General features: G+C 35.6%; 1 protein-coding gene across 4 annotated transcripts in view; it reads left to right on the top strand.

The window, feature by feature from the left end:
- The window catches only part of LOC102281360 (UDP-glucuronosyltransferase 2A1), a 59,635-nt gene that overhangs the window by 27,755 nt on the left and 19,041 nt on the right, over window positions 1-12,839 (top strand). The window contains exon 1 of one of the 4 annotated variants that reach the window (XM_005902044.3): window positions 4,435-5,178. The exons of the other annotated variants lie outside the window; for them this stretch is intronic. Within the exon in view, the coding sequence (XP_005902106.1) occupies window positions 4,455-5,178 (724 nt within the window). The 5' untranslated portion in view covers window positions 4,435-4,454. Of the gene's footprint in view, window positions 1-4,434; window positions 5,179-12,839 lie in introns of those variants that run through there. 4 annotated transcript variants of the gene reach the window in all.

Below are 12,839 nucleotides of genomic sequence, written 5' to 3'. Positions count from 1 at the left end.
TATTTTATATAATCATGATAAAATTATCAAAACTAGAAATTCTTATGAAAAATTATCAATTATCCTGCTGATATCCTTTTTTCTTTTCAGTATACAATCCAAGTTTCCTCCTTGCATGTACTTGTCCAGTCTCCCTACTCTTCAGTTTGTGACAGTTCCCACAGGCTGTCTTTGTTTTTCTAAAGAGCATTGGCTAGTTAATTTTTAGAATAGCCCTCAACGTTTTTCCTGGTATTTTCTTGGGATTAGGGAGAGATAATGTATTCGGGGTAAGAATACTATAGAAGTAACCGTGTGTCCTTCACAGTGAGATGCATCAGAGGTACATCATATAGACAATTTATTACTAGTGACCATATTTTGAGCACTTAGTTCCGAGTGCGTCTGCCAGGATTCTCCCTATTTTCCCCTTTGTGATTAACAAGCACCTTGAAGGGAGATACTGTGAGACTGCAAATCATACTAATCATATGTTGGCACATATTTTTATAATCCTTTACAATAAAATTCCAATGAATAATTCAGAAGGAGTAATGGAAATAGAAAATCACTCTTAGAAAAATATAGTAATAATCCTGAAGGATATACAGAAATCTCTACTTAATTTATAATTGCTTATGTTTAAAATGACTGAAAATTTAAAGTAGTTGAAAGATTTGGATAAAAGAACAGAAATTTAGGGCTTAGTTGTGCAGTCTGGCTGCATGAAAAACGCACAAGCTCTAAAGAGTAAAGAAAGACTTGAAAGAGGAAGTCCTAAGTAGACAAAACCAATAACTAGATTCAAAGGCCTTAGTGTATTCTTCATGCATCTTTAACACTCTATCATTGTTTCCATTTTTTATTCAAAACTTAATTCTACATAACATCTTTTGATTTCTTTTTTGGGTCACTGTTTATTTGTACAGCTGTGCTTAATCTACCCTTCAATCTATTCATTAAGTTAAATCTGATTTATTGAATTCTTTTATATATATATATATTTTATTTTATTTTTAACTTTACAATATTGTATTGGTTTTGCCATATATCAACATGAATCCGCCACAGGTATACACGTGTTCCCCATCCTGAACCCTCTTCCCTCCTCCCTCCCCGTACCATCCAATTCCAGAAATTCACTTTGTTTCTTTTGCAAATTTTCACAATTATTCTTTTTAGTCTCTTGTTTCTTACCAATATTTTCAGACTTCACTTTCATACCCTTAATTTTATTGTAAAAAATAATTTTATTTTTCATTTCATACAATAATATTTTAAATCACCGAATTCATATTTCTGGCTTCTGCTGCTTTTGCTGGTTCTCAGTCCTGAAGCCTTGTTTTAACAGGGAGGTGCTTATTTACCTTCAAATTTTATCAGTGGGAGTGTTTGCAGTTAGGTTCAAAGTTTCTTCAAAGAGGCTTTTCTAGTTTGAACTGGAAATCCATATGAAGATTGACTGTTAAGAATTCTAAGAGATCTTTTTCATCTACACACCACCAAGTCAAAACTAGCAATTATCATTGCTGTAAACTTCTGTGTAAGTGAATTTGTTTGTAAAAGGGAGGCTATATCTTGAGAATCTAGCATTGCATGAACATACGCAGGGTGTAGGATCTTGGCAAGGCTTCAGACTTTCCTTCTCTCCACTCTTGGTACCTATGGTATGTTCTACAAAGAAACAAGACTGAACATCAGAATTCCTACCTTGACTTTGTTGAGGGATTCTGTCTGCTGACTTTTTACTTTCTTGAAAATCAGAAATGAATTTTAATGGGGAAATTTTATATTTTATCCAGAATTGTAAATGTTTCAGTTGGATATAAGTGAATATATGCCTATACTTTTAAATTTATGAAAATGAATCATTCTTCAAAATCTGAGCTCTATCTTAGTTTTTTCATATAATAAAATAACTTAGAGATATTTCTCTATTCAGGCAAGAATACTGGAGTGGGTTGCCATGCCTTCCTCCAGGGGATCTTCCCATCCCAGTGATCAAACCCAGGGATCGAGTCCAGGTCTCCTGGGTTGCATGCAGATTTTTTACCAGCTGAGCTACCAGGGAAGCCCAATAACATGTATATTGAGGTCAATTTCTAACCTGTACTATATATCTCTGCTCTCTCTTTGACTTCATTTAAACTTTTTTACAACATATGAACTTCATCACAGTGATTAGATACATTTATCAATCTTTGTTTAATCACTTAGGGGTTATTTATCCTGTATAAAATGACTTTTATCCTCTAAGATTATAACATTATTTGTTTTCTCTTAGTGAATTTATGCTTCTGTCGTAGCTTTCTATTTTCTGATTCTCTTTTGGATTATGCTTTTCACCAGTCATTAGCAGAGTTTATTGGAGAAGGCAATGGCACCCAACTTCAGTACTCTTGCCTGGAAAATCCCATGGATGGAGGAGCCTGGTAGGCTGCAGTCCATGGGATCGCTAAGAGTCAAACATGACTGAGCGACTTCACTTTCACTTTTCACTTTCATGCATTGGAGACGGAAATGGCAACCCACTCCGGTGTTCTTGCCTGGAGAATCCCAGGGATGGCAGGACCTGGTGGGCTGCTGTCTCTGGGGTCGCACAGAGTCGGACACGACTGAAGCGACTTAGCAGCAGCAGTGGCAGCAGCAGAGTTTATGCAAAGCCTAATTATGCAACACAACACAACTCTCAATCCTTGATCCTAGATTATTCTTTGCATCTTTAAGCAAACCTACTCTGTTGTTTTATTTTTTTTCCAAACATAAAAGCTCTCAAGGGACTTGAAATTTCAATGTCTCTTTCAAATTATTGAATATTATTTTGTAACTGAACATTTGGTATAACTATGTCACAATTATTAGAATACAGATACATTAACATTCTCTTTCACTTATAAGAAATACTTTTCAACCTACTAAGTAGACTCTTAAAGACTTAACTAACTTATAATTTCATCATTATCTTTCTCCACCAAGCAACCTCCTTCACGAGCTTTACCCTTCCTCATTTCATCTATACCTTCTATGATCCATCTCCCTTATATTTGTAGAAGTATAATGGAGACGTATATCGGGCTAATTTATTTTCTGCAATAATCTATGAGATCATTTTGAATTAGAAATGTATCTTACTTGTTTCTTTATACCCTGTGCATGGTATAGAATCCAGTATAAAATAAGTGCTAAAAGTTGCTTGTTGAAGGCATGAAATATCAAACATTTTGAAGAGAAATTGGAATTGGACTGAAATACAGATCGATGATGGGACACAAAATCTGTGCTCCTAAATATTTCCCCTCCCTTGAGATTCACATACATGTTCAGTCGTTAATGACACATGGCAAGTCAAAAAATTTTTCTGTAACTACTACTCCTTTAGTGTTTTGTGATTTTACTAGAGTTCTTATCACTCTGATTGCTCAGAGTATAAACCAAGCACTTCCTTATTAAAGACTGAGCACCTCTCACTTCTCATCAGTCATGACTCTCCTTCTAGACCCTCTATTCACAAACCAATATTATATTCTCCCTGATAACTCTGATCAAATCCTGCTGTCTTAAAATTTAATTTTAACTACTTACATATGCTTTTTTTCTTTGCAACTCAAATAATATTCAGATGCCAGTTTAGGTTTATTAAAGGACATATATGATCATTTTCTGTACCTGATCTGAAAATTTGAGTACACATCTTTTTATGAAGATTAAAACTGAACCCAGTGTATAGCATTTAAGGCTCTCCAAAGTGTCCTACTTTAACTAATATTTCCCTTTTCTGCAGTTTTGTGTTAGCCTCTGCTCCATATATACTGAACTAACAACTGTATACTTAAATGACCATGACTTACATATCATTCATCTTTTTATCCTTTTCTTCTATTCAACTTTAAAACCCTTCTCCTGTATTCTTTGCTTCTGAGTTCAGCTGAAATGTATCCTCTGTGTTGAAGCTTTGTCTGATTTTCTTCACATTAGAGTGACAGCATATTCTGAGAGCCTGAAATGCTGTATCTTTGTACAACATTAGTGTATTCATATTCCTCCTATATTAGGCAATGTGTGTGTTTTATCTACATGCTAGCATGTGACCAACATTATGACAAGACATACATTTTCGTGTTTCCCCAAATTATTAATCATCATGTTCCATGAGATGCACTATATTATTTGCTAGATATATTTAATGGGTTCTATCATATTTTAAAAATGTCAATAAAACATTATTTTTTTTCTATTTTAATCTATTTTTAAAACTCCTAGAAGGTTGCAATCATTTCCTCAAAAATATATAAATATTTCCTGTCTTCTCCTGAACAAATATCATGCCCAGTTAACAACTGGCAAAGTTCTCTGCATGTAAGTTACCTAACTCCAGAAATTAATTTTTAACTTGACTGATATCTAAATTGCCACTTCAATTTTGTGCCCAACAAGCATTCAGCATTTGCAGAGCAGTGTGTGAGGGAGCTGCTATCATGATGTCCAAGAAATGGGTTTCAGCAATTCTATTGCTGCAGCTCTGCTATACTGGCTGTGGATTCTGTGAGAAGGTCCTGGTGTGGCCCTGTGACATGAGCCACTGGCTCAATCTAAAGGTTATTCTGGAGAAACTCATGGAAAGAGGCCATGAAGTGACTGTGTTGGTGTCTTCACAAAATTTTCTCATTGAGAACAACAAGCCTTCCACACTGAACTTCGAGATGTTCTCAGTGCCACAGGACAAAGAGACTGCTGAAGATAGTCTAAACGAATTTTTGAATCTATCTGTTAACGTCATGCCAACATTGTCACCCTGGCAATCAGCAAAGAAACTTCAAGATTTTTTCCTTCAAATAAGCGCAGATTTAAAGCTTGTCTGTGAGAGTGTTGTCTACAACCAGACAATCATGAAGAAACTCCAGGACACCAACTATAATGTTATGGTTATAGACCCTGTGATGCCCTGTGGTGAGCTGATTGCCGAGACTCTGGGAATCCCTTTTGTGTACACACTAAGACTCTCCTTGGGTAGCACAATGGAGAGATACTGTGGGCAAATTCCATCTCCACCTTCCTACGTGCCTGTTGTCATGGCAGCATTACCAGACAAAATGACCTTTCTGCAAAGGGTAAAAAATTTAATGTTTACCATTTTCTTTGACTTCTGGCTCCAACAATATGACTCTCAGCTTTGGGACCAGTTTTACAGTGAAGTATTAGGTAAGAGACTCTGCTTTTCATTCTAAAGTAATTATCAGAAGATGCTGAGGAGGTTTCAGAAAAGTCTAGAAAGAGGTAAGGAATATATTTTTAAAACTTACACTTTCACAAAAACTCCACAATTGATATCAAAGAACTGTGGTTTAATAACTAATTGGGGAAGGGAGGCAAGAAATTTCTTGCCATGGTTCCTCTTTCTTTACAGTCCTCTATTTATTAGGATACTTCAATACTTAAAAGATTGTTACCAAAACAAAATGAAATATAAAACATGCTAATATATGTCAATCCAATGGAATGTGTATTTTTGTCAGATGCAGGATATCACAAATAAGTCTAATACACTGAGTTTTCATAGAGAAGATGTTTGATTTCTTACTGGTTAAGTGAGTGTAATGTTTGTTAAAAGAGGAAGATAGTCTTCTTGCCTGATTTTAGTAATAGTCTGGAACCTGAGCCATATTAATGGTGGTATTAAATTTGGTATATAACGTATTTTGTCTGAATTTTGCTCTACAAATTTTGAAAATCATGGAATATTAGATTTAAAATTTAAACCATCCTCCTTTTGGACCAGAGTACCATGTATTCCTATCTCTCATAAATTTGGAATGAAACTCCAAAAAGTCCTATGAGAACTGCTTCATCATAATGGGTCATACTGAGACGTTTCCTAGTATGCTTTATACTTTTGGAGGAGTATAATATATAAAACTGAAAAATTAAGCAGAGACTTGAAATAGTTTATAACTCAAGATGTTAAGAACAGTATATTTTTCACTTTACTGGTTATGTACATTCTATTTTTAATCACCTGCCTTTTCTAATAAAAAATGGTTTTGCTTTGCAATTTTCAAATGTCTAGCTCTTATCTGATTGCATCACTGAAGCTGGCTTTCACTCCAAATACTGTTTTGTTTTGTTTTTAATTGAAGTATAGTTGATTTTAAATGCAATAATTTCTGCTGTATAACATAGTGACTGAGTTATACATATACATATACAGTTCAGTTCAGTTGCTCAGTTGTGTCTGACTCTGTGACCCCATGGACTGCAGTACGCCAGGTTTCCCTGTCCATAACCAACTCCCAGAGCCTGCTCAAACCTATGTCCATCTAGCTGGCAATGGCATCCCAGCATCTCATTTTCTGTCGTCCCCTTCTCCTCCTACTTTCAATCTTTCCCATATTCAGGGTCTTTTCCAATAGGTCAGTTCTTCACATCAGGTGGCCAAAGTATTGAAGCTTCAGCCTCAGCATCAGTCCTGGTTTGATTTCCTTGCTGTTCATGAGACTCTCAAGAGTCCTCTCCAACACCAAATTTCTCCAAATTTCAAGGCTTCAGTCACCATCTGCAGTGACTTTCGAACCCAAGAAAATAAAGTCTGTCACTGTGTCCATGGTTTCCCCATCTATTTGCCATGAAGTGATGGAACCAGATGTCATGATTTTCGTTTTTTGAATGTTTTTCACTATCCTCTTTCACTTTCATCAAGAGGCTCTATAATTCCTCTTCACTTTCTGCCATAAGGGTGGTATCATCTGCATATCTGAGGTTATTGATATTTATCCTGGCAGTCTTGATTCCAGCTTGTGCTTCATCCAGCCAGGCATTTCACATGATGTACTCTGCATAGAAATTAAATAAACAGGGTGACAATATACAGACTGACGTACTCCTTTCCCAATTTGGATCCAGTCCATTGTTCCATGTCCGGTTCTAACTGTTGCTTCTTGACAGTGATAATCTCTAGTTGCTTCCATGTTGCTGCAAATGAAATTACTTCATTTTCTTCTATGACTGAGTAGCATTCTGTTGTATATATGTGTTATATCTTCTTGATCTATTCATCTGTTGATGGGCATTTAGGCTGTTTCCATGTTTTGACCAATGTGAATATTGCTGCTGAGAACATAGGGGTGCATGTATCTTTTTGAATTATAGTTTTTTTCCATATGTCCATGGATAGGATTGTTGAATCCTATGGTAATTTTAATTTTACATTTTAGAGGAAATTTCCTACTGTTTTTCATAGTGACTGTATCAACTTACATTCCCACCAACAGGGTAGGAGTGTACTCATTTCCCCACACTCTCCCCAGCATTTATTATAACTCCAAATACAATTTGAGAGTCATGAAGAAACATGAACTAACAAAGATCATATTGGGTATTAGAAATATTAACTAATTTAACTTCCTTAATGCAGTAGTTTGCTAGGGTTGTTATAACTAAATTTAAAAGATTGGGTGACATTAAAAACATAAATTTATTGTCTCTCAGTTTGGCAAGCTGGAAGTCCAAGACCAAAGCTTTGTCAGGGCTGGTTTTCCTTAAGGCCTGTCTGAACGGCTTGTGGATGCCCACTGTCTTGCTTTGTCCTCTCATGGTTTTCCTCTATATATGCACATCCTGCGTGCGTGCTAAGTCTCTTCAGTCGTGTCCTACTTTTTGCAACCTTATGGACTGTAGCTCGTCAGGCTCCTTTGCCCATGAGATTCTCCAGGCAAGAATACTGAAGTGGGTTGCCGTGTCCTCCTCCAGGGGACCTTTCTGATCAGATTGAACTTGCGTCTCATGTCTCCTGCACTGGCAGGCAGGTTCTTTTCCGCTAGTGCCATTTGAGAAACCCATATGTATATCCTAGTGTCTCTTGTTCTTCTTATAAGGTCATCTGTCATATTGGATTAAGACCCACTTTTATGATGTCATTTATATTAATTACCTTTAAAAGATCTACCTTCAAATACTGTTAGACTTCAGTGTTTTAATAAAAGAGGAACACAGTTCAGTCCATAACACTGATTTTTATAGACACATTGTTTCACGGAACTAAGATTAAAAAAAAAAAAAAAACACTTTAAAAATCCTTAGCTTTACACATGACTGAATTTACACTGTGTTGATTTAACAATAAATAACATAGCAACCAATAAACATTCCTGGGTGCTTCCCTGGTTGCTCAGTAGTAAAGAATCCACCAGCAATGCAGGAGACACGAGAGACTTGGCTTTGATCCCTGGGTCAGGAAGATCTCCTGGAGGAGGGCATGGCAACCCGCTCCAGTGTTCTTACCTGGGAAATCCCAAGGACAGAGGACCCTGGTGGGCTACAGTCCATAGAATTACAGAGTTGGATAGGACTGAAGTGATTGAGCAGGCACACACAAGTGCTTTCTTGGTGTAGGCAAAGTGTTAGGCTCTATGGATTTGAGATAAATAAGACCTGTGGCCTTGGCCTCAATTCTTCTCTCAGAAACAAATGCAAAACACAGAACTAGAAATATATTCTGATAACTAGAGATGCTGTCCTAGTTCCAACTGATAACTTTATGAGAAATTTGTTGTATTATGCATAAATATAGGAAAGGTAAAGGATTCTGAATGGATACATGTTATACAAAATATGTAGTCCTTAGGATCAGTGGCCAATTTTTAACTTTACCACCTAACAGGTTTCTCGTTTACTGTAAGTACTGTCATCGATTTTCATTGCTGTACTCTTTCATCTTCTTTATTGAGCGATTCTGAAGACATTATGAGTATAATTTCATTCTTGATGTAGTGAAAAAAATAGCTAGTACAAATTGCTAAAAATTTGAATGGAACAAAAGTATATACATAATGAATGATATTTGGCTTTATGTTTTTCCTACATAAGCACTCTTGTCTTTTGTCTTTACATTAAGATATTGTCTAAGTATTAAACATAAATTTATGTGTGTGGGTGTGTATGTGTGTGTATGTATGTATGTGTGTGTGTGTATATATATATATATTTATATTTATATATATATAAATATATATACCAGCTATATAAAAGTGTATATATATATACCACCAGCTTCCTTGGTGGCTCAGATGGTCAAGAATCTGCCTGCAATGCAGGAGACCTGGGTTTGATCCCTTGTTTGGGAAGATCCCTTGCAGAAGGAAATGGCTACCCACTTCAGTATTCTCGTCCAGAGAATTCCATTGACAGAGGAGCCTGGAGAGCTACAGTCCATGGGGTCGCAAAGAGTCGGATACAACTGAGCGACTAACACTTGCCTTGCGTATATATCAGATCAGATCAGATCAGATCAGTCGCTCAGTCATGTCCGACTCTTTGCAACCCCATGAATCGCAGCACGCTATATATATATATATATTTTTTTTTTTTTATCAGTCGGAACAGTGATATTCATCTTTACCTATTTTCACTTAGTATAGATTTGACATCTTTCCTCACAACATATTAAAACCTACATTATTTTATTCATACAAATGTATGTAACAAATCATTTAATTTGTCTAGTGTGAAAGCTATGCTTAGATTGTTCCAGCTCTGTTGTTACCAAAAAAAAAAAAAAAAGTATTTCCTTATAGTTTGTACCTACATCTCTGCTACAATGACCTCTAAAATTTTTGAATGATTTAGCTCTTATCCTCAGATCTTTTCTTAGGTAGCCAGCAATTATTCCATTTTCTTTGGACTCTTTATCCTATTGATCTCTAACTGGTCTGGCACTTTAGGAAATCTAAATCCTTAACTTTCTGTGATGTGCATTACAAACATCTTTTCAAATCTCTCAGTTGACTTAGAAATTTATCAATATAGATCAATTGATATAAAAATTTTATATATTTTAAAATATTATACATGTAATTTCATATTTTAGAAATATACCAATAAAAAGTGAAGAGATGTAAGTATACAGTTGATAGAAATAATAAAATAAACTTCTGTATGCCTTATAAAGTAAGTTAAGAAATAGATCGTTGAAAGGTTGTTGTTGAATCACACGAATACACTGGGATTCTTGGCCCGCGGAGGAGAAGAATTCAATCCGGGGCCAGAGACGAGGCTTGATCGCTCAGAGCTTTTGGGTAATAAAGTTTTATTAAAGTATAAAGGAGATAGAGGAAGCTTCTGACATAGGCATCAGAAGGGAGCAGAGAGAGTACCCTCTTGCTAGTGTTAACAATGAAGTTATATACTCTCCAATGAATCCAAAGAATGTCTGGAGGTTGTAAAGACCTCACCAGACCTACTCCCATAATTTACATTTTAAGATAACAGAAGGTTTAATCCAGAGACTGTCCTTAGGCAAGATATATTATTGTTATATAATCCTAAGGAATGTGGAGAAAGAATAAAAGTTTGTCCTTTCTTCCTCCTTGAGAATTCCAGACCCCTCTCTCCTTGGGGACCCCTAGACTCCTTATCAACCTGCCTAGGAACTGACTGTCTCATCGTTACAGTTCTTAGAAATGCTCTTCTGTCATTAGAAACCACAAGCCTGACTTTGGTGAACATTTTCTTGGAAATTTCACATCTATCATTATATATGATTTCTTTAACACTCTGCAATTTAATTTTTTAATATTATACATACAAGCAAAGAAGTGTTGTTTATGCAGAATAGTTTTAACGATAAAATCATGTGTTTTCTTTTGTTTAAGTTCTGTATTCTGTTGTATACCTGATGTTTTGTGTATTGACAACTAGCTACTTGGGCTTCCCGGTGGCGCTAGTGGTAAAGAACCTGTCTGCCAAGCAGGAGACATAGGAGACTTTTGATCCTTGGGTTGGAGAGATCAGCAACTGACTCCAGTTTTCTTGCCTGGAGGATCCCATGGACAGAGGAGCCTGGTGGCTATAGTCCATAGGTTTGCAGAGTTAGACATAACTGAAGACACTTAGCAGGCACACAACTAACTATTTATATTTTATTATATAATACTGCTACTATGAACATTCTTGTGTATGCCCTCTGTTGTAGAAGAGCAAACATGCCAACAGGATATAAACCATATATCTACGTTTAAATCTTTATCTATATTTTCCTCTACTGGTTAATTTCAGACTTTTGTCAAAAAATTATACTTTAACCAAGGCTATATAAATTTTTACCTTAACCAACACATTGTTTTATTCCTCATTATACCACATCTTTAGGCAGCATATTATCGAATGAGTTTTATTAATCAACGAGGAATAAATGACATACCATAAAATTCACACATGTGCAACGATATTGATTATGTTTACAAAGTCCAGCAACTGTCACCATGTTGTAATTTTATAATTCCCCCAAAGAAATGATTTTTCTGAGCTTTGTCAAAGTGATAGATCTGAAATACTATCTTAGGTTTCATTTAGATTTCCTTCATTATTACTGGCTTGAGTAACTTTTAATACTTTATGGGCTATTTTCATTTCTGTCCCATGAATATCCTTCTCCTGTTGTTCGTCCATTTTTTTTCTAAAGGGTTTCTTGTGTCTTCATTATTGTTTCAATAAATTCTTTTTATATTCTAGGTAAGCCTTTGCTAGTTTCATGTACTGTAGAGACTTTGGTAGTTTATCATGTGCTTCTCATTCTCTTAAATATCGCATGAAGAACTTTGGGTTTTAAACCTAATGAAGTAAAATAATTAGCCATTTCCTTTTTTAAACACTTGAGGAAATCCTTTCTTACTCTAAAAGCATAAAGATTTCCTTTTATATTGTCCTCAAAGAAATCATGATTTTGCTTTTGAAGATTTTAATCTACTTAGTAATTTATTTTTCTGTATTTTGTATGTTGGGCTCAATTTCTCTTCTTTATACCTTTCTTCCTTTGCTCTTCCTTCTTCCTCATTCTCCCCTGTCTCCTTCCTTCTCTACCCCTCTTCTCTCTTTTTTCTTCCTACTATTGCCCAGGGATACAGAGTTGTACCATTATAATTTATTTAAAGCTTTTTCTTTTTCCTACTTATCTGCAATGCTTCCTTTATCATTAAGCATTTTCACTACTTAAGTGGTTTTTCTTTGATTCATTATTATATTTGCTTTTTTCTATATTTGTTCTTGTTTCTAGCTTTATTAAGACATAACTGGACTTTTCTGGGGGTCCTGTGATTAAACTCTATGCTTCCACTGCAGGGGTATGGGTTCCTTCTCTGGTTGATGAATTCAGTTCCCACCTGATATATGGCATGCCCCCCCCCCCAAAAAAAAAGAGAGAGAGAGGTAATTGACATATAACACTGTGAAAGTTTAAAGTGCACAGCATGATAACTTGCTATACAGAGAAGTGTAGAAAAATTTTCACCATAATAATAACCTCACATATTTACTTATTTTTGTGGTAAGAACATTTAATATCTACTCTCTTAGGAAGTTTTGAGTATATGATATTGTATTGTTAACCATACTATTAGTCACCATGCTGAATATTAGATCCCCAGAACTTATTCACCTCATAACTGAAAGTTTGTACCCTTTGATCAACATCTCCCTAAATTCCCCCATCCCTAGCTGTCCCTGACAACCACCAATGTCCTCTCCTCTTTAAGGAGGCGCCTTTTTTTTTAAGACTTCACATTTCAATGAAATCATACATTATTTGTTTTTCTCTGTCTGACATATTTCACTTAGCATAAGTTTCATTCATTTTGCCACAAATGGCAACATTTCACTCTTTTTCATTGCTGAATAATATTCCATTGTATGTACATACCACATTCTCTGTATCTACCTATCCAAAAGTAGACTTATGAACTGTAGCTAGAAGGGGCTGGAACTGAGTGTGGGGCACTTTCAGGATCTCTGAGAGCACAGACAGAAGTGTCTCCTACTGGATCCCTGAGCAGCAAGTCTGCAAATGGACTGTAGCTGTGATGGGGTTGCAGCTA

The sequence above is a fragment of the Bos mutus genome, chromosome 6 (genome assembly GCF_027580195.1).
Source record: "Bos mutus isolate GX-2022 chromosome 6, NWIPB_WYAK_1.1, whole genome shotgun sequence".
In the NCBI taxonomy this organism is placed as follows: Eukaryota; Metazoa; Chordata; class Mammalia; order Artiodactyla; family Bovidae; genus Bos; species Bos mutus.
This window is presented reverse-complemented; position numbering and strand designations above follow the sequence as displayed.